Raw genomic sequence first — 23,063 nt, 5'->3', positions numbered from 1 at the left:
CACGCCTCTCGGACAGTCGTCATAATGTAATCAATGGCAGTGATTGTGTAAACATGGAAAACTACACAATAATTTTTACTATCGATGGTGTGTGCTTAAGTAAAATACACACTGTTCAATAGAACCAATACAGAAAACTATGTGTAAACTTAAACGTTTATATTATGATCGAGAAAATCGTATGATAACAAGTCACCCATCCGGCGGTATAAAAACAATAACAAAGATCAAAGATATGTCGATGTCATTCACCTTATTGTTTATAAACAACCAACTATATTTGTCCAGCACGTATGAAGATATGTCACAAATTCCATGTTTTGATTGGTCATAAATCTACTGGTTAGTTGTATACAAAGCAACCATAATCCACACCAACACAGACAAAACTACATCGGACCGTGGCCTTCGTAAAGCTGTGGCCTGATGTGACCAAAAACTGACGTCAAAATGCCAGTCTTTTGCACAAAAGAACACAAATCGTGAGTTGTATTCAATAGTCCAACCAATGAAATAACTTGTTTCCATGAGCTCTACTAACGACAACTCACTAGCGGTGCAAAAAAACAAATAATGACGTCAAACTACCTTCCTTTTGGATTTCAGTATCAGGCTATAGATAGTATGCAGATGACGTCACTCAGGCCTTTGTTATTGTTTTTGCCATCCGCGTTTGTGAGTTGTTCTCACTAAACTGTATTAACCAGACTATAAAAGTTCATGGTTACACATAGTTTGTGTGTTGGTCCGTTATACTTCCGGATGGCAATGTTGTGAACTCCTTGGCCAAGCGCATTCTATCTATAACATAACGATGGCTACGATCGGACTCACAGAGGGCCACTTCAAAACACCTCAACCTTCAAACACGACAGAAAATGAACATCAACTACATTGAGCAAACACGTCTGGAAATTAAAGGACTCAAACACCCAATAGATAGAATGCGCTTGGCCAAGGAGTTCACAACATTGCCATCCGGAAGTATAACGGACCAACACACAGACTCTGTGTAACCATGAACTTTTATAGTCTGGTTAACACAGTTTAGTGAGAACAACTCACAAACGCGGATGGCAAAAACAATAACAAAGGCCTGAGTGACGTCATCTGCATACTATCTATACATCATTTCATGGGACAAAAACAAAACATAAAGTTACTCAGTAAACACCAAAAATGTCTAGAAGAGAAATTTCACATAGTAAAAAAAACCCAACACGCCACACTAAACAGAAGAAAATACTTACTGTCCAATACACATTACACAACCCAACGAAACATCCATAACCCCAGAGCCTCCCCCCTACCACCCCCAAACATCACACCACAATCAGTACACACACAAACACACACACACACACACACACACACACACACGCACACATGCATGCGCAACAAACCTCCATCCGAAACAGCATTAACGCCAACTGAACACAACAGCATTTCTCCCGGACACTACTTTACAGAATACCTCCCTGAAGATTCCATCAAAATACCAACGGATGGACGAAACAACGTTGTAGGAGGAAATAACCAAATGAGGTAGGACAATGAATATAGATAATATACCGTCGTATTTATCACAGTCTGCGTTGTGTGAAGTAGTATAGAATCGCAGACACAAGATCGCGTACCGATTTACAGTAATTTTGGCATTGTCACCGTACAAACACAATGACATCATTTTAGTTCCAGGTAATTGGCTGTCTTGGAGAGAATGGACAGACTGTTCAGTAACCTGTGGTGGAGGCAAACGGAATCGGACCAGAACGTGTGATATGAACACTCATGGTAACCTTACAATCCCTTGTGTAGGGGAATCCAGGGAATCGATGGATTGTCACACTTTTTCATGCTCTCCATTGGGTAAGAGACGAAAATAGAAGAATTCAAGCTTCAAGTAGAAGATGAAGCAGCAAAATGATAATACAGATAATGATGACGGTTGTTGTGTTTTAGATAAGACTCAGAATAATATTGTGGAATCACTCAACCGAGAAGTGTTTAGTTTATAAATATATATATGAGAAGGATATATATACATATATATACTTCATATCTTGTTGTTACCAACATAAGTGCCTGCTCCACTCACTTTTCTGAATTAAAAATTCACCCCATACACCGAGCATACTCAATGTCTCAATCGTTTCTATGTTATATGTTTGTTTATATTGGCTATTAAGCTTAACTGCTGGTTAAAATAACTTCGCGATGGTGGTGTGCGAACGAATCGGCGGTCTCCAGAAGTGGGTGAGAGAGGGATCTAGAAATGACTTGGGTTTGATACGAATATTTTTGTGTTCGTGGATAGCTCACACGGTTGAGCCAAGCTCTCACCTGCCAGGCGGAGTTGTCGTACCAATAAGGTCGCAGGTTCAAACCCCACCACCGCCGCAAAAAAATGTTTATTCTCTATTGTCTTCTGGCACTTTTCTACTCACTTCATATTTTGTTGTTACCAACATAAGCGCCTGCTTCACTCACTTTTCTGAATTAAAAATTCACCCCATACACCGGAGCATACTCAATGTCTCAATCGTTTCTATGTTATATGTTTGTGTTAAGAATATTGGCTATTAAGCTTAACTGCTGGTCAAAATAACTTCGCGATGGTGGTGTGCGAACAAATCGGCGGTCTCCAGAAGTGGGTGAGAGAGGGATCTAGAAATGACTTGGGTTTGATACGAATATTTTTGTGTTCGTGGATAGCTCACACGTAGAGCCACGCTCTCACCTGCCAGGCGGAGTTGTCGTACCAATAAGGTCGCAGGTTCAAACCCCACCACCGCCGCGAAAAATGTTTATTCTCTATTGTCTTCTGGCACTTTTCTACTCACTTCATATCTTGTTGTTACCAACATAAGTGCCTGCTCCACTCACTTTTCTGAATCAAATATACATTATTACTTATCAGAGTAAATTCCTCATTTCCGAGCAACGTGCAGGAAGAAAACTGATTAAAATTCTATAAAACTGAGTCTTAGATACAGTGGTCTGAAAAAGGACATCCACCATGTTTACCGGAAGTGTCTATATAAATCAAATCTTTTACATTTACCTCGTTCAACAGCTCAGGCATATAAATCAAACCGTTTACTTTTAGAATCTTCAACAGCTTAAGTAAGTATATAAACCTATTTTCTTTTTTACTTTTATGTTCAACAGCTCGAACATGCTTAGAGTGGAAAGCCCGCGGCCTGACTGTCGACACGATTGCTGACGTTGATCCTGATGGGGATGGCGGTTTGCCTCCTGGAACTGTTTCATGTGATATGGCAGAAGGGGGAACTACAGTAATAGGTAATTAATATATATACGAATACCACAAAATACAAACTGGAGAAATTCGTTAATAAGCATACACAAGTTCTGAACCACCCCCCCCCCCCCCCCTTTTTTTCCCTTGGAAAAAAAAACAACAAACCAATATTTTTCAATTAAAAATGTATCAAAATTTTGTGAAAATTATAATTTATTTAACCTAATAGCGTCAAGTGGACAACATATCATTAAACACTTTGTTGCTATAATTCGAATCTCGTCAAGTACTGTTATTGTGAATTCATAGCACTTATAGAGTCCAGGAAATTGATATTTGGTCTGGATCCATGTTAATTGTTTAACATAATTATTGTCTGAGTAAAAACAAATATGATTCTGAATTATATTTATATGTATCAAATCATAATTTTGCTTACAACCAGAAGAAAAGATACCCATAGGGAATGAGATTAGCGGAAGAGTAGCGTCCCTTGATTAGACGTCACCTATAGTATGTGACGTCACTGACTGAAAGTTATTAGAGAGAGAACGTCCTGTTGTTTGTGCGCATGCGTCTCTCGTCCTAGCTTCCGGTGAAAGCAGCTTGAGACACTTCAAAACCAAATTGACGTTCTCTCTGTAAGGTGACGTCCAATCAAGGGACGCTACTCTTCCGCTAATCTCATTCCCTATGGGTATCTCATCTTATACAAGGCTCACAAAAATTAGTCCTTCAGAGCCATGCGGCCCGTGGAGCCAGAGTTCATTCCGTTTTCTATGGCGTAAAAGGGACTGTAGCAAAGTCCTTTCCTCCAAATCTAACAGACCCAGCTACCCATCACTGCTGGATTGACAGAGGGTCAGATAAATATCGTCTGCACTTGGGATCGTTCTCGGTCCCTTTACGTTTGAAGCGAGTGCTCTACCAACTGAACTTTCCGGACCCCCTCTAAAAGGCTAACTAGCCTTTCAATGCCCGTATACATGATGCGGTATTGAAACAATCTTAATAAGTCACATTCGTTTATATGAAGAAACACATTTATAAATTGGTCAAAAGAACATGAGCATTTTTGTTTCAAACAGATATTATGAACTTTTATACAGAGCTTTTACAGGAATTTACCATGCATGCTCAATACCCTTCAGAGGTTCATTGATTCCCATAGCAGGCCACATAAAGCCATATTGTTTCCATGTCATGCAGTTCATTCGCCTATACGCGTCCTTTTTGAGCCAATACCTTCACAATTTCCGTAACGGCCTTTATCCGGGAACTCATTGTCACAAGGGAAAATGTCACCCTCCGCCTCAAAACGGTATTAAGTCGGGTTGGTTAAGATGTTGAAAATTGAATTTATAGCCAGAAATATCAGACTTGTGTTGAGTTTGTATGTTTTATTGAGGAGAATGGATACCATATTTTAGGGTGCTTTTACCAACAATTTATATTTTTGACCAGTTTAACATTTAATTTGGCATTTTAAACATATGGTTCGTTCCGACATAATACCGTTTTGAGACGATGGATCACAAATATCCATATGGCATTCACCGGCATACGGCAACTACCACGTGACAACTGGGTGGACACGCAATTAACCAGTATATTTTTTACCAATCAAAACAGGGAATGTGTGACACACCTTCACACGTGCTCGGACAAACATAGTTGGTAGTTTATAAACAATAACGTGAACGAATTCCCCCTCCATCTGATCGTTTTTATATTGACAAATGTGTGACTAGTTATCACATAGTTTTCTCGATCATATTAAAAACGTTTAAGTTTACACATAGTTTTCTGTGCTGATTCTACTGATCAAGCGGAGAACAGTGCGTATTTTACTTAACACATACCATCAATAGTAAACCTGTGTATTTTGCTGTGTCTACCAATCACTGCCATTGTTTACATGATGACAAATTGTGCGAGGGGCGTGGTTATCTACCTGTTAATTACCTCCCCTATCGAAGGATGCAAACCTCACACCTATAGATAGTATGCAGATGACGTCACTCAGGCCTTTGTTATTGTTTTTGCCATCCGCGTTTGTGAGTTGTTCTCACTAAACTGTATTAACCAGACTATAAAAGTTCATGGTTACACAGAGTTTGTGTGTATATCCGTTATACTTCTGGATGGCAATGTTGTGAACACCTTGGCCAAGCGCATTCTATCTATCTTTATACTTCCGGATGGCAATGTTGTGAACTCCTTGGCCAAGCGCATTCTATCTATAGATAGAATGCGCTTGGCCAAGGAGTTCACAACATTGCCATCCGGAAGTAGAACGGACCAACACACAAACTCTGTGTAACCATGAACTTTTATAGTCTGGTTAATAGTTTAGTGAGAACAACTCACAAACGCGGATGGCAAAAACAATAACAAAGGCCTGAGTGACGTCATCTGCGTACTATCTATATGAAAGAAAACCCTATTCCGCCGGCGTCGCTCACACTCCCCCAATATCGGACAACGATGAGAAAATTAGGCGTTAGACATCTGGAAGATTATATATATATATATATATATATATATAATATATATATATATATATATATATATATATATATATATATATATTTGACATGGACTAATTGAAGTACACAGGGGTGTTTCACTCTAGAATCAATACGGAAAATTACTTAAATTTTTGTGATATTCTAAAAGATTCATTATTTTGTCTCTGAGAATTAATTCTGTAATTCTACCTAATAATACGTTAAACTAATACGTCTCTACCTTTAGGATCGTTTCTATTGCCCTTGATAAATGACGGCAATGTTGGCAAAATTCCACTCTTCTAGAACTTTAATTAGCGATAGAAATGTGTTAAATAAGATCGAAAGGAGATGGGCTATTTATGTTGGAATTTCCCCGAGTGAACGAGGATCACCCAGACCAAAGTATTTTGTTACACCTAGTATTACTAAAATTGAATGTCAATAACGTTATTATCCGAAACAGAATTCCCATGATATAATTCCTATCTTCTTTATTGTAAATGAATGGAGTATAAGCGTGGTCCTCATTTACAAAATCTATACTAGATATTATTGCTGTTGTGCTTCTGTTTATAATTATTATTACTATTATTATTATTATTATTATTACTATATTATTATTATTATTTTTATTATTATTATTATTATTATTATTATTATTATTATTATATTATTATTGTGGTGGTGGTATAACAGTTATTGTATTTTTGTAGTTATTAATGGTATCATTTTATAATTTCTTGGTTCCATTTACCTTTCTTTTCCTACTTTCATTTATGTTGTCATTAAATTGTATGAATTATTGGCGAAAACCTAAGATTAAATAAACTTTGAAACTTTGAATATTTACAGAGCACGACAAAGAAGTCACTACTCTTGTTGCAAAGGACGGCACAATTGTTCTCAACTACAGAATCGCATTTGAACAAGTGAAGACGATTGTTGACCTCTCATTTCAATGTTCTCAGCATGTTCGGTGGGGTTGCTATCAAGCTAAAATCACTAGTGGACGGTTCGGGGAGGAATTGTATACCACATTTATCAAAAGGTTTGCCATTAAGATAAACTTGAGCTTTGGTGTATCTAGCCCAAAGTTCATTAAATTTGTTCAAAACGCTTCACACCGGGGCCCAAACTAGCAGCAACACTTAACATTTGGGACGAGACAAACACATGTAAGGCATTATGACATATTATTTCTGACAAATACAACGTCCGTCAGTCAGGAATTTATTTTACACCTGAGTGCGGTGAGATATGTATATATACATATATGTTTATATATATATATATAATATATATATATATATTTAATATATACTAGTAAAAGGCCCGCAAAAAAAACTATTTTCATTCGATATTGCCTGAATCATTTTCTTGATTAGCTTGATTACGATTAGATGCACATTTTAATCGATGTGCTTGTCGTCGCTGCCATGCTTTATTCAGCATGATTTTAGTTTATCAGTCAGTAGATATCAATATCAATAAGTCACAAGTCTTTACCACGCTTGACTTGGGAGGCCTTCCGAAAGCTCCTACAAAGTGAAACAACTTAAATAATATTCCCTCAACTAACCCCAAGAAGAAGTAAAACCTAGACTACCTTTAACTAACCCTAATAGGAAAATAAACACCCTAGCATTATGGCTAACCCTAATAGAAAAAAAAACCCTCGGACTGCTTTGCAATAAAAAAAATGGTCAAATTAGGAAATTTTAAACTTTCACAAATCTATCAAGATTTGTTCTAGAGTTTTTTAAATGCTTCTTTATGATGACAAATTGAATAAATAAACGCCTGACAAAAGATCTACGGTGAAAATACAAATTGAAAGAATAATGGGGATGTAGGAGCTTTCGGAATGTCTCCCCTTTACCTAACGTGCGTATGTGAGGTCAAATAAAAATCTGAAGCAGACGCAAAAAATATCAAGTTTGTTCGGGCTAGAAGCTAGCAAGATACAATTGACAGTTTGCCGACAACGTTTAATTAAATATTTCCCAGGGCAATAATTATCACATCGATGGCATAAAAACGACCGTAATATCAGCAGTAATATTAGTTGACGTTGTTAATCGGTGAAACTTGTTTAAAATTTGAGTAAATCCGAATACCTTCATGTGATCAAGTGAATAATATCACTATGAATGCCACGATTTGCTGAAAAATGCCAACACACACACACATTATACACCACACACAACACACACATACACACACACACACACACACACAAACATACACGCAATTAGAACATACTACTACATAACAACTCTGATCACCACTAAATCAACAACACAACGGAAGTAATAATAACACTTGATGTCATAAATAGATGACGCAAGCTGACAACTTTTTACAGTGACAAAATTGGTTGATTTTTAGAGTGTCAGTATCGTCGGTACGTATTTAATGATATCTGTGTGACTCAACGAACATTCAAACTGACTTTAAATTATAAAAGGAAATCAAGTTATCTGTTTATCTATCTGTAAAAAATACATTTCTAATTTTCAAATCTTTCAGTAGAGTTGTGCGCCGTATCATTTTTTTATTGACTCAAATAAGCACAATGTTCTCCACAATGCTATATTTTTTTAAAGAAAGGATATATATATATGAGTTTGATTTGTTGTGTGTTGTTGCCTGTTGAAGTGGTTCCGTAGGTTTGTAGTTGATTAGTAAGGACTTCCGGCGATGTGGACAAGTATTGTACATCTCATTTTTCGAGTTGAGTGTGGCTTCATGAGCGTGTTTGATTATAGTATATTTCTCTTCCAGGCATAAGCTACATTGTTTTGATGTTGGTGTGTATCCTGTTGCTTTAGATATAATTTTCCATGAAACGCTGTGGTCTAGTTTGTTGTCTTTTAATTTCCAAATGTGTTTTGTGGATGTTTTTTGTTAGTGTTTCTAAATGTTGAGGTGTGGAGGTTGTATCTTGTTTTGAAATTATTTTCCGTTAGTCCTACATATTTTTCTTGCTTGTTTGTTTTAGTTTCGGTGACTGTGGCACAAACATTGGACAGCAGATAGATAGATAGACAGATAGATAGATAGATTTATAGATATATAGAAAGATAGATAGATAGATAGATAGATAGATATATATATAGATAGATAGATAGATAGATAGATAGATAGATAGATAGATAGATAGATAGATAGGTGTATAGATAGATAGATAGATAGATAGATAGATAGATAGATAGATAGATAGACAGATAGATAGACAGATAGATAGACAGATAGATAAATGTATAGATAGATAGATAGATAGATAGATAGATAGATGCATAGATAGATAGATAGATAGATAGATAGATAGATAGATAGATAGATAGATAGATAGATAAATAGATAGATAAATAGATAGATAGATAGATAGATAGATAGATAGATAGATAGATAGATAGATAGATAGATAGATAGATAGATAGATAGACAGATAGATAGATAGATGTATAGATAGATAGATAGACAGATAGATAGATAGATAGATAGATAGATAGATAGATAGATAGATAGATAGATAGATAGATAGATAGATAAATAGATAGATAGATAGATAGATAGATAGATAGATAGATAGATAGATAGATAGATGTATAGATAGATTGATAGATAGACAGATAGATAGATAGATAGATAGATAGATGTATAGATAGATAGATAGATAGATAGATAGATAGATAGATAGATAGATAGATAGATAGATAGATAGATAGATAGATAGATAGATAGATAGAGCACCATTCCACAGAGCATCCGAGAATCCAAATCATTGTCTGTTTTCAAGAAATCCCTGAAAAAATTTCTTTTTTGATGTCATGAACTTTCTATAGATAGAATGCTGATGACGTCACGCAATGACCTACTTTAGTTCCGGATGGCAAAAGAACTTGGCTGGCTTGTAAACATTGATGTGAAACAAGCTCTTGTCCAATTTTTTAAACGTGACAAAATGCCAAATAACTGCATAATCATCGGATGCACTAGAAGACAGGGTCGAGATGGAGTCAAAATGTTCAGGTTCCCATCCATTAGGAAGACGAAGGACCCAAAAATAATAAATTTAACCCAGCGGAGACAGTACAGCGGTTATGGCAGCGATCAGAAGAAAGGGATTTGGCGATGGCTCAAACTCAAATCTAACTTGCAGCCACCGAGTTTGCAATGATCATTTTGTTAAAGGTAAGAATTGATGGATAAATTAAAATCTTAAATATTATATATACGATATGAATTAATTTTAATTATTGTGAACAAAGCAAGTTTACTTCGCTCCAACATCATCATGTAGCCATTGTGGGCCATAGCATGTCACGGAGTTGGCGGCAACCGACCAAGGTCCTTGCCTTAATTTCTGACGTTGCAAGTTTATGATTTAGTAAATATGTGTTTTTTTCTTTTTTATGGAAGAGAAATCAAATCAAAAATTTCAAACTCGGTGGTCTAACAAAATCTACGGAGAGATTTTTCACCGATGTGACTTTTCTATGCGAAACTCCGAAGTTGGAGAAATCATCTGACTCATCTCAGACTCAGATGTAATCTGTAGTCTGTAGGCGGTCTAGAAGGAATCATTTTAATTTTTTTGGTCCATACACGGTCCGGATGGATGATCTTTTATTTGTTGTGTTTAGTTATCAGATAGGACCATGAATATTTCATGCATTTCTCGTGCAACTTACTCTAAATCAAAATCAAAACCAAATGCCTCATTACCGATAGTGATAGGGCTACTTTCGTTTTCAAGCTTTATGAGATGAGGAAGTCTTTCACTGTTGTTCTGGTCATTCATTTTAGAATTATAATGTTCCAGTTTATAACTTATGCTTTGTCAAGATTATTTTATTGTGCATTTTTAAAACATGTTCTCCATTTGAAGAAATATTAAAAGTAAGGTTGCGTTTTTCTTAAGTTTTTTTTTTCCGTTCCTCCGTCGGTGGTGTATTGTAAAGTAACAAACTGCTTTTCTACACCGCTGTTGGACATGTAAATGCTAGTTTTTGACAGAAGTTTAACACGCTGCTTAGTGATTGCCAGTGTCAGTTTATAATGATAGTAATGGTTATTTTTTTACTGACAAAAATAAATATTATTATTATTATTATTTTAAATTTTAATCCAAAGAAAGAAACAATTGACCTCTATCAATCCACTAAAATAACTTTTCATAATTTTCATAGTTAGAAATTATTTTAACTCAAGGTGAGGATTATTAGTTATAATGTTTCGTATAGTCATTGAATTAGGGCCTTCATATGGAATTTTCCCCAAATATGACAATAATAATAATAAAATAATTTCAATTAAAAAAAATTGTCCTTTGGGATCCCGATACTTTCATTGCAGCTATGTGGTATAGTTATCACCGTCATTTTGGAAGGATTAGGGTTCCAGACCCGTTCTGAGCAGTTGAGTCATTGGGAAAGGAACTTTATTCACATTCTCTCACCATACTCAGGCATATATTGGGTAACTGGCTTTTAACATAGGCCTGTAAATTTGCCGGCATTTCTGGCAATTTCGCTCTGCCGGAACAAAAAATTAATTAAAATACTTTTTCATTTTGTTTAACAGCCTATTGAATTGGTAAAATTCTAAGAAAATATTCTGGGAAATGGGGATTTTTGCTCATGTTATTGAAAAAGCTTCGGCTCGAGGATTTTCAGGCAAGTTTTTCAGGGGGCAGATGCAGGCCTGTTAAACAGCATTGTCTCTTTCCGGAAAAAATGTAATATCGCCTAACAAGCGTCATGTCTCGACCTGCATGTAAAGTCTTGCTGTTGGCTATAAACCCATTGCAAAGCGCTTTGAACAAATTTTCATTTAATGGAAATTGCACTATATAATTGTTCTACCCTTGTTCTAATTTGACAAAGCTTGATGTAAATTTAACGGAAAGCTTAAGGATTGTAAAAAAAAAATAATTAAAAAATTGAGCTTTATATTATAGCGCAATATCCACTAAATGTGCTCAAAGCGCTTTACAAGGGGTCCTTGGTCAACAGCAACATTTAACATGTAGAACGGGACATGACGCCTTTTAGGGGACGCTACAATTTTTCGGACAAAGAAAACGCTGTAAACGACCAGGTATTCATTTTACACCTGAGTACGGTGAGAGCATGTGAATAAAGAGCCTTTTCCAAGGACTCAACTATGCGCCGAGCGCGAGGCTCGAACCCTTGACCTTCCGATCCAAAATCGAGTGTCATACCACTAGACCACATAGCCACACAAGGACCAGGACCAGATTGTAATAGGCAAGAAATGACGTAATATATTTCAACAATCAATTTTTTGCCTTTACAGGAGGGCCAGCATCACTGCTGGATGAAACTGATCCTGATTGGGTTCCAACGTTAAAGCTTGGACATGGGCAGAGAAAAAAACAGACCATTACTCATGTCTTAAAGATAGGAACAAACGCAATGACTGCAGGCAGCAACGGCTCTAGTTGAACAATCAACAATTGGAGAAACTAGCTCAATCATTGACCATGTAAATGTAAGTGTATTGATTGTATCTGTTTAAAACAATATTTATGTAGGCATGATATCTCTTCCTACATGTTAATGTTAATGTTTCTGTTGGCTTGGGACATCTTGTAGAGTGCTTTGGGTGGATATTGCATGCGCTATATAAAAGCAGATCTCGCTCTCAGAAAATTTAATAGGTCCAAATCAAGCAATTTTTTTTTTTTGGGGGGGGGGGTAAAAAGTGAGGTTAGCAACGTTTGTGCCGTTCATTACACTTTAAGGTCATTGCATTGCCAGTTGAAAGGAAGTTGAATAGAGAGTGAAAAGATTGTAGATCTATGCACATAACAATAGACAAAGGACACAAAATCATATTTCATATTGCAAAGTTAAGACACAAATCTATGACTATGAGGAAAGTAATAAGACAAAGGGGAATAGAGCACATATAAAGTTTGTCCAAATTGTTGGTGCAAGAACTGACATCAAGAGAAGTTTTTTTTCAAATAACCAGACTGTACAAAAGCTTACATGGTTGAGTTATAAGACTTTTAACTTCAGAGATAATAAATAACTGAACAAAAAACATCACTTCATTTGAATCAAAAGCTTTGTCTTTATTATGTTGATTAATTTTGTTTTATTTGATTAATTTTGTTTTATTTAATGAATGGGCAATGACAATTAATAAAAGAGGAAGATCCATTAAATTTGAGGACAATGAAATTAATACTATTGTGAGCATGTCCTTCTATGCTATGGATAGGTTGCCTTTTAGGATAGTTCATACACAATTAGAAAATTCTGAAGGTTTTTTGTCTTTGACTATAGCGTAACAAATTTTAAAAATATAGATTCTCTTTATTCACCTCTAGGGAAAATTTGTCTTTGGAGTCTATTCTAAAGGGAGACTGAAATAACCCAGGCATTGCCGCAACACAGCGCCACAAACTGAGCTAGGGCTGAGGTGACTTTCTCAAGGCCACACAACGTAGTGACAAAGTGTTCTTATGATGAGATAGATAGAATTAAATGAGTTCACCCATATTGATTTATTCCTCAATTATTAAGATCTGGGAGGAAATGTTTTATTAACCTTAAATTTAAATTATGCGGCTTAAGCTAAACGAATATATTAATATTATAGTCTACATGTTATTTTTACAAGCCAATTGTCATTTCATTGTGGTAAAAGGCAATCTGCACAAATCAGCAGAATGACCAATCAAACGTTTTTTTACAGAAGCATGTATTCCCTATGTATGTACAAAATACACACGCTGGCAACAAATTAAATAAAAAAAATAATAAATTATATGGCATAAAAGAAAAAACAAACATTCCCAGAAATGTAAAATATTATGGGCTAAGTTTGTCCATTTTTATTGGTTATAGCTAGCAGTATCTACAAGAAGTTGATGGTTAGGTGCAGTGCTTGTAACACTCAATGGAATTTCCCGTGTAGAGAAAACATATATGTGTGTTTTTTGTATACTGGTGTAGGAAATACAGTTCTTATTTTTGTTTCTTTTTTTGGCGAAGGCCAATAATTGCCCGAACATTACAGTACAGCAGATTTTCTGAGCATACATATTTTGATTCCACAGGTGATAGAATTACATTTAGTTTTTAAAATATTTGCGTGTTACTTGTAGAGTTTGTAAATAAATAGTTTTAGAATTTTTAGGTTTGCCAGTAATTTTGTGCTCGATGATAAATATTTAACATTTGCTGTACGGAGCAATGGTGATCCACAACTCTATTTTTTTAAAAGAATAGATTTCCACATAAATATGCCAAACCATTTTGGAACTCATCATAAGGTTCAGGCACTATTGGCATTTGAAATTGAAGTCAAAGAAAAACTTTTAAAAAATTATTTTGACCTGTAAAATGAATGACTTGCGTATTTGAGGAAATGGGGCTTAAGTTTTCTTTGTTTTCAAACATATTAAAATTAAAATTCCCAGTGACACGATAGACGCCAGAGGTGGTAGTTCAATAATGTACTATTTGCTCTATATATTAACTTAATCTTGGTATTTCTTTTACAGGATTGTGAAGACAGACATTTCAGGTTCCCATCTTGATGCTGAGCAGAAAGCACTTGTCGACACACAGAGTCCACTATAACCCAATTTTTGGGAATGGCGAACCTGAAACGAAAAGAAAGCAGTCAGACTTTTTATTCATTCTTTTCCAATAATGCTTGATTTTATATACCTTTGTAATCCTTTTCATTCTTTTCATTAGACTAATACATCTGTTAAATTTTTACTTTTGCCCGAAATGTTTGTGAAAAAATTGTACTAGTTGGAGTATAACTACTAGTAGTAGTAGTATTACTTCTGTTACCATTATTATATGTTCTGCAATAATATTCAAAACCTAATAATATTTTTGAATTGGCAAATAAATAGAAATCCATTGTATATTTATGAAGTTGGAGCACAATAAAGAAAATAAAGTACTGTAATGACTTTTTAAAAAATTTGTTTTATCCGTTGCTTTTGCAATTTGATGGTGAATGCTTGACTGAGTTCTCATTTTTCTACCCTGGGTGTGGGGTCATTGACCTTCCATTGTGGGCAAGGTCATTATTGCTTTCTTCACCCCCCTATGTCTGTATTCCTTTTCAGGTAGCTTTCTATCTTTGTTTTGGAATAAGATTACATGCTTTTTTCCCCTGTCCTTAGATGAGAGGGTGACAAATGGATGTAAATTTATTTTGTAAATTTATAATTAACATTTTATAAACAATAGACTGGGTGGGGTCTTTGACTTCCCATGGTGGCAAGAGGTCATGCTATGTCCTCTATCCCTTATATTGTTTTCCAAGTTTCTTTATGTCCTTGTCTTGGAATGAGATTACTTGGTTTTGTCCTTTCGACTGCCGGAGTCATTGGCTGAGAGGGAAACAGTCAAATGAATATTGTTGGTTTTGGGAAAAAAAATTTCTTTGTCTTGTAAATCATTTCGCGTAAATTTTTTTATTATATTATATATATGTGTGTATATATAATATGGGGGGCGAAGTGGCCGAGTGGTTAAGGCATTGCACTGTGATCCGGATGACCCAGGTTCGAGCCCCGCTTCAGGCACTTTCGTTTTTTTTCCTTGAGCAAGATTATTAACCCCCAATTTGCTCACTTGGACAACATGGGTGATTCCCGTTGACATCAGACATCTTGTTTGATGAGTTATCTATATTCCTTCGTGGAATGCCTAGGCGACGATATCTTATGATATTGCGGCGCAAAAGGCATAACGTAACTTAATATAATATAATAAAAAAATAATACGCGAACGTTTGAGTGTATTCCTCTTAGGGGGACCTGTGCTTGTGTCAGGATGAGACTTTTGGGTGTTATCAGACTTAGTACACTGATAGCATTCTCTTGGAATCTACATTTGTTCCTCTTTGTCTTACTTTTCTTGTGTGCTTTTAATTGTAAATCTGGAAATTTTTACAATCCCATTTTATTCCTTTTTACTGGTGCTGAAATGCGTCGCAAGTGCAGTAAAACCCTTAAATCAAACATAAACATTTGAGTGTATTCCGTCTCTGGATTGAACTGTTAGGCGATCTCAAAACTAAGCACATTAATAATTTTGATCTACTTCTGCTCCGTATTTGATCCAAGCCCATTTTTCTTACTACGTATTTCGCAACAGCTTTTAATTGTGCTGAAAATGACCTAATAGTGTCGCAAGCACCGAAAGTAGTCCATCAGAACCATTAGGTCTATAGAGCCAGATTTCATCCCAGTTTCTATAGTGTGAAAATAATAATTTGTTACCTTCGAATAGGGCACTTTTCTATTGCCAAATTACTGCTGGGTGTACAAAAAAAAGAAAGGGGAGGGGGTGGGGTCTTAACTTCATCTAGGATATATCTCGGTCTCTATGATTGTGAAATGGGTGCTCTACCAACTGAGTTAACGGGACTGCCATGAGTCGCATAACCATTTAAACGTTTATGTCCGAACACACTGACTGAGCAAATGTGAGTAAAGAGGCTTTTCCAAGGACTCGACTGAGTCTCCCATAGTAGAACTTGAACCTATTAAAGAAGTTTCTTATCTCTTTTTTTTTTTTAAGTTATTCATATTCTAGTTCAAGAAAATTCATTGTAAAGAATATAGCCATATGTTAAAAACCTCTATATCTTATTATCAATCCTGCATGGAGTAATATAAATAAATGTAGAAATCAAAATAATAATATGTAATAACAGTAATAATAATCATAGAAGTGAGATGAAAACGGGGGGGGGGGGGGGGGTTACCTTAGCAACTAGTACCACTTTCCCACAGCTAGGAGGCTTAACCCATTTTACATCCGTCACCCATCCATTGTAGGCCTGATTTTAAGTAGTCAGTCCCCTGTAAGCCTGAAAAAAAAATGTGGCAATGGTGGTAATATTATTAATTGAAACTCGAGGATAAAAACTGTTGTTATCACATTTAGTTAACAACAGTGAATTAAATTTGCTGTGAAATGTGGAGTACTCATCTGAAAGGTTATTAGAATTATTCAGAGAGACACAATTCCATAACTCAACATCAGCCGTGGGGCTAAAAATTATATAGTTTGGGGATTGAGTAAAATATCGAATAAAAAAGTAGTCATTCAATGGAGCCGAAGTTTAACCTGGTTTGAAAAGCGCGAAACGGACCATAGCAATTGCTACCCTTTAGATAGGACTCTAGTCTATGTCAAAGTACTTTCCGCTAGATCTAACAGACTCAGCTACCCAATCACTGCTGGATTGATAAGGGGAGTGGGATGAGAAAAATAAATTCACTCGGGATCAAGCTCAGTCCCTTGGAATGGGGTTAGGCTTTTAAAACAGTCTTATGGGCATGGTGTTTTGTTACTGTATTATATCAGTTTAGATTTGGACTCGGGATCACATTGATTTCATAGTCATTGCCTGCCCTGGTGTTTTTAATTTAAATTATTATTTATAATCTTTGGTGAATTCGGAGGAATTCATCACCTTAAAGGCAAAATAGTTGAAATTTGAATGTAACCACACAGACTCATTGATCCACTACTTAGACTGACTTAGACTAAACTTACTAAGACTCGAAGACTAAGACTAAGACTAAGACACTAAGATGATCACGACTCGTGAAGCAGGTCATATCATATTAATATTTCCGTGTCAGGTTCGACATATCTGTCTTCTGTGATTTTTTGAGAATAAATCTTACAATTAGCCGTAGATGGTGTAACATAGTATAGGTATAGCATAGGGAAACGATTAAATAATACAGACTTACCGTGAAATGTGTAGACCGAGTAGACAGAAACTTGTGGTCGTGACGAGGTAGTTCGCTACATCAAACGATGAGACTGGCTGTAGTTCCAAAAGATTATGGCACCAGTCGTGTTCACAAATGGCATAGGTGTCTACATCATTAACGGGAAATTTAAAAAAAAATATTTATGTCTAGAACCAGAAAAATACGGAAGATTATCGACAGAAACTAATATTTTACTATTCTACGCCATTGCCTTCCATTGCTTTCTGCCACCCGGAAGTAAACTTCCACTCCGATCAGCTGTTTAACCGCATACTATCTATATTGTTGTGTGTTGATGTAAATTAAAGCGCCAGGAGCCTCATTGTTGAGGATACTGTGCGCTCTGTAAGGGTCCATTATTATTATTATTATTATTATTATTATTATTATTATTATTATTATTATTATTATTATTATCATTATTATTATTATTATTATTATTATTATTATTATTATTATTTTTATTATTATTATTATTATTGTTGTTATTATTATTATTATTATTATCATTATCATAATAATAATAATAATAATAATAATAATAATATTATTATTATTATTATTATTATTATTATTATTATTATTATTATTATTATTATTATTATTATCATTATTAATATAATTATTTATTGTTATTATTATTATAATTATAATTATTATTATTATTATTTTATTATTATTATTATTATTATTATTATTATTATTATTATTATTATTATTATATTATTATTATTATTTATTATTATTATTATTATTATTATTATTATTATTATTATTATTATTATTATTATTATTATTATTATTATTATTATTATTATTTTATATTATTATTATTATTATTATTATTTTATTATTATTATTATTATTATTATTATTATTATTATTATTATTATTATTATTTACATTATTAATTATTTATTATCATTATTATTATTATTATTATTTATTATTATTATTATATTAATTATTATTATTATTATTATTATTATTATTATTATTGTTATATATTATTATTATTATTATTATTATTATTATTATTATTATTATTATTATTATTATTATTATTATTATTATTTTATTATATTACTATTATTATTATTATTATTATTGTTTTATATTATTATTATTATTATTATTATTATTATTATTATTATTTTATTATTATTATTATTATTATTATTATTATTATTATTATTATTATTATTATTATTATTATTATTATTATTATTATTATTATTATATATTATTATTATTATTATTATTATTATTATTATTATTATTATATTATTATTATTATTAGTAGTTATAGTATTATTATATTAGTATTATTAGTATTATTATTATTATTGTTATTATTATTATTATTGTTATTATTATTATTATTATTATTATTATATTATTATTATTATTATTATTATTATTATTATTATTACTATTATTATTATTATTGTTTTATTTATTTTTTTATTATAATTATTATCGTCATCATCATCATCATCATCATCATCATCATTATCATCATCATTATCATCATCACAATCTTTATCATCATCATTTTATTTGACATTATCGCTATTATTATCATAATTATTGTTCATAGTAATAATATCTATAATTATAACCACAATCAGTTTTTTTTTAAATATTCTTTCGAGGAATATCACAATAAGAATACAAGCTCAAGTACATTTGAAATGAATGAGTGTTTTCAATCACCTTTTATTTGTTACAGAGACAAAGTTACAAAGGCGGAATACTTTCCTGGAGGAACATCATCCTCTCAACCCTGTGATTGCGGCGTGATGGGTTGTGGAAACAACCAGGAGTTCAAATGTAACTGCGATGCCAACGATAGAATCTGGCGTACGGATGAGGGTCAAATAACCGATATGGGTGATTTACCCATGTACGCCTTTGAAGTAGGGAATATGGGTGAGATAAAGTGGTTGAATCAATGGAAAGGATGGCTGTATGGAGGGTTATGTGTTTTTAAAATAATCATTTTTTTAAAAAAACAACAACACAAAATAGAGCATTTACAAAGCTCAATATTTACTAAATGTGTTCAAGGCTCTCTACATGTGGTATCGAGCAACACTTAACATGTAGGAGGAGACATGACACATGTTTGGTATCGTTGCCTTTTTATTTCCGACAGAGATAACACTGTGAACGGCCAGGTACTCATTTAACACCTTAGTGCGATGAGGGAAGGTGAATCAAGAGCTATTTTCCAAGGACTCAGCCATATTTGTGATACACAACTTCTTTTCTTAACAGATGTGTTCGTAAGGCCCCGTGCCTCCGATAGGGAATGAGATTAGCGGAAGAGTGGAGTCCCTTGATTGGACGTCACCCATAGTCTGTGACGTCACCGGCGGAAAAGTGAACGTCATGTTGGTTGTGCGCATGCGTTTCTCGTCCTCGAGGAAAAAAAATAATTAAACTCATCCTCGTTGATGTTATCGATTGATTATTAAAAGGCTTTTGATACTATATCAACAGCTTTCTTGTTTTTAAAATTTGATTATTATGATTTTGGGGATTATTTCAACGGTTGAATGATCGCTATTCTCAATTTTAAATAAAGGTATGCGTAAAGAATGAGGGCATATATCAAGCGATTTTCATATGAAAAGAGATGTTAAAAAAGGCTGTCCGATATCTCCTTTCATTTTTATTCGAGATGTAGAAATAATGGCATCTAAACTAAGACAATAGAAAAACATTCAAGGAATACAAATTGAAAACACAAGGTTTAGAATTAAAGAAGATGCTGATGATACAATCTTTTTTTCAAAAGGATAACAAATATTTTAAAGATGTGTTGGGGAGAATCAATGAGTTTTCGATGGTCTCTAGACTCACTTTGAATTAAAGTACATCTAAAATTATGAAATGGCGCAAATATCAAAACTTTAGAAAAGAAACAATGTTAGACATTCAAATTGTAGAGTTAGCAAATATTAGGAGTAATACTCAGTGTCAAAATTGCATCAACTGAAAAAAAAATTGTTGTATTCATAAAATTGAAAACATAAAGTAAATGCTAAAATTATGGGAAAAAGGGACCTTTCTCTGATGAGAGAAATTAACATAATCAAAACCTTTGGCATTTCCAAATTAGTCTATAAAAGCAGACTATTTCTATCCCGTTGACTAGATTAAAGGAAATAAATAGATTGTTATTTAAATTTATGGAGTAAAAAAATGAAATAAGAAAGCTTTTGAGAAATCAAAAAGAAAGATTCAACATAGATTATCGAAATATTCTCCGTCGATTTGAGAGTATTTCTATGAACACAAAGAGCCCATAACAATTTGGGTTTGAAGAGCTGCCAATAAGTTCACACAGGTAGAAACAGTTTAAACGGTGAAAATTGAAATTCTAGCCAGAAATATGAATGAGATTTTCATCTGTATTTTGTTTGATTAAGGAGAAAGAAAATATATACTCAAGAAGCTAAGAAGAAAGATAGATAAGTATGATCATTAAAATCTAAATTCACTTTTCATCATCTGTATATACCTAACGTAACACTAGATTGAGACGTTGGTCTGAAAACAGAAATCAATAGAGCAGGGAATTCATGACGTCACACCTTATATTCTTCCCGTTCCAAATTCATTGAAAGTGTACAGGTAACCAGTCCTTTGGAGGACTACTAACGAACAGGTTACATATTGAATCATGAAGTACCATAACTATTTTACTAACAAGATGTACAGGAAGATTTTTTGGGTTACCGGGCGTAAAAGATCAGGGATGGAGGATCCTTATTGACGCCCAGCATATATTTAGCCATCACTCTGAAACCAGAAGATCAATAACACAAGGTGTGTATCCGGTCCTTCAGAAGAGTGGTTTTGTACTTCCAATGAGATTGGAACCAATTTTGTTTTTGTTTTTGTTTTTGAGACCACACTTTTGTTCCCTAAAATATTCATGTTTTAACATCATTGAAATATTTCAAGAACATTGTAAAGAATAATTAACCATTATAATTTTAGCTCTCATTGTTTCATACAATGCATCTTTTATTTAATTTTTTCAACTATCATTAATTTAATACAGGCAGGTTCAGTCGAGGCAACTATACAATCGGACCACTGTTTTGTTTTGGCATGCAGGTATGTTGATGCAATCTGGTGATTTCTATCTTAATTCAAACACTAATGAAATTTGTTTAAGATACACTTTGATATGACCTAAATGTGTTGCAAGCGCCGTAAACCCATTTTTTAAAAAAGATACACTTTTTTAGGGAGTTAAGTTTTGTTGAAGAATCATATTGTGGTCCTTCACATTTAGTTATCTCACGTAGCCGGAGTTTATCCCGGTTTCTAGACTGTGAAATGAACAATAGCGATTTCTTGCTACCTTTAAGTCCATAACCACTGGCAGCTTAGCATTTTTTATCTTTTTTTAAAATGAAAATTGAAAACGCTCATTTCCGCCCATTTACAATGTTCAATGCTCTTCACACTGTTTCATTTATTCGGCCAGCAGATCAAATGGAACCATATATTCATTTAACCCTCTCCTTATCACCTATTGGAAAATCGTCACATTTGTTACGATGCAACCGTCACTTTCCTCATCCAGATTTCATATCTTTTTGTTATGGCTATAAAAACATGACATTCTATGATAGAGTTCATAGTGTCGAACAATACATAATATGTATAGAATGTGCTTGTTGCTATTCTGTGTGAGTAAGAAATGTCTATTTTTGTGTTGGGTGGGTGTGAAGTTTTGTGGAAAATTCTGAAAATGGCAGGTAAGGAGAGGGTGAATACAATATCATACGCCTGTTGGTCGTCCATTTTGTAATCACACTCTTATAATTTCTTTCACTACCTTAAGCCATGTAGTCATTCACATCTGAGTTATGTAAAGTGCCTTACCCAAGAATACAACGTCGGGACCAGAATTGTCCACGATCATTGCCACCTATCCGCCCATTGACCGTACTTAACACTTATAAATCCAATATTTCTTTGCAGACTAATAAGCATTGACCATGCTGCAAATTGCCCCCCATGTTCGAAGGTCATTTACAGTCAGATTGGACCAACATCTCACAGGAAGAATTTCAGTGTCTTCTTTTGTCACCGAGAGAACAATGCATGGTCTCCATCCAAGTTCGAGGAGGAATTGCTGTCTACTGAATATTACTTTGAACGTGTTTTTATTTGTTACTTTTGTTAAAGCACTTCATTCATTGTTTCATACACCATATGTGACCCCTCGTCCCTAAACGGTATTAAATCGGGATGATTAAGATGCTGAAAATGGAATTTGTGGCTAGAAATACCATGCTTAAGTTGAGTTTGTTTGCTTTATAGAGGAGAAGGAATATCATATTTTACTGTGCTAAATTCCAACGTTTCATATTTTTGACCAGACTAACTATAATTTGACTTTTTAGCATCTGATCCATCCCGACATATTACCGTTTTGAGACAAGGGGTCACATAT

The 23,063-nt window shown here is 33.9% G+C and overlaps 1 protein-coding gene and 1 long non-coding RNA gene across 2 annotated transcripts; one reads left to right on the top strand and one right to left on the bottom strand.

The window, feature by feature from the left end:
• Nucleotides 1-1,698: 1,698 nt before the first annotated feature.
• On the top strand, nucleotides 1,699-22,754 carry LOC144963635 (contactin-associated protein-like 2). The gene is made up of 6 exons (XM_078897614.1): nucleotides 1,699-1,869; nucleotides 3,172-3,306; nucleotides 6,631-6,826; nucleotides 19,314-19,513; nucleotides 21,657-21,712; nucleotides 22,589-22,754. The coding sequence occupies exons 1-6, from the start codon at nucleotides 1,782-1,784 to the stop codon at nucleotides 22,601-22,603; spliced, it is 690 nt and encodes a 229-aa protein (XP_078753740.1). The 5' UTR covers nucleotides 1,699-1,781; the 3' UTR covers nucleotides 22,604-22,754.
• LOC144971255 (uncharacterized) lies at nucleotides 12,862-17,809 on the bottom strand. Its single transcript, XR_013645104.1, has 3 exons — nucleotides 17,558-17,809; nucleotides 16,558-16,662; nucleotides 12,862-14,425 (listed from the first exon to the last, which is right to left on the bottom strand). It is a non-coding gene; the product is annotated as an uncharacterized LOC144971255 (long non-coding RNA).
• Nucleotides 22,755-23,063: the final 309 nt, after the last annotated feature.

The sequence above is a fragment of the Berghia stephanieae genome, chromosome 1, assembly GCF_034508935.2.
Source record: "Berghia stephanieae isolate SIO BIC M18660-M18661 chromosome 1, UCSD_Bste_1.3, whole genome shotgun sequence".
In the NCBI taxonomy this organism is placed as follows: domain Eukaryota; kingdom Metazoa; phylum Mollusca; class Gastropoda; order Nudibranchia; family Aeolidiidae; genus Berghia; species Berghia stephanieae.
This window is presented reverse-complemented; position numbering and strand designations above follow the sequence as displayed.

Excerpts from the sequence above, each read along its gene's own strand:
- LOC144963635 (XM_078897614.1), top strand. The coding sequence starts at position 1,782 with ATGAACACTCATGGTAACCTTACAATCCCTTGTGTAGGGGAATCCAGG. Across the intron at positions 3,307-6,630 it reads AGGGGGAACTACAGTAATAG|AGCACGACAAAGAAGTCACT; the intron begins GTAATTAATATA and ends GAATATTTACAG. Across the intron at positions 19,514-21,656 it reads CTTTGAAGTAGGGAATATGG|GCAGGTTCAGTCGAGGCAAC; the intron begins GTGAGATAAAGT and ends AATTTAATACAG.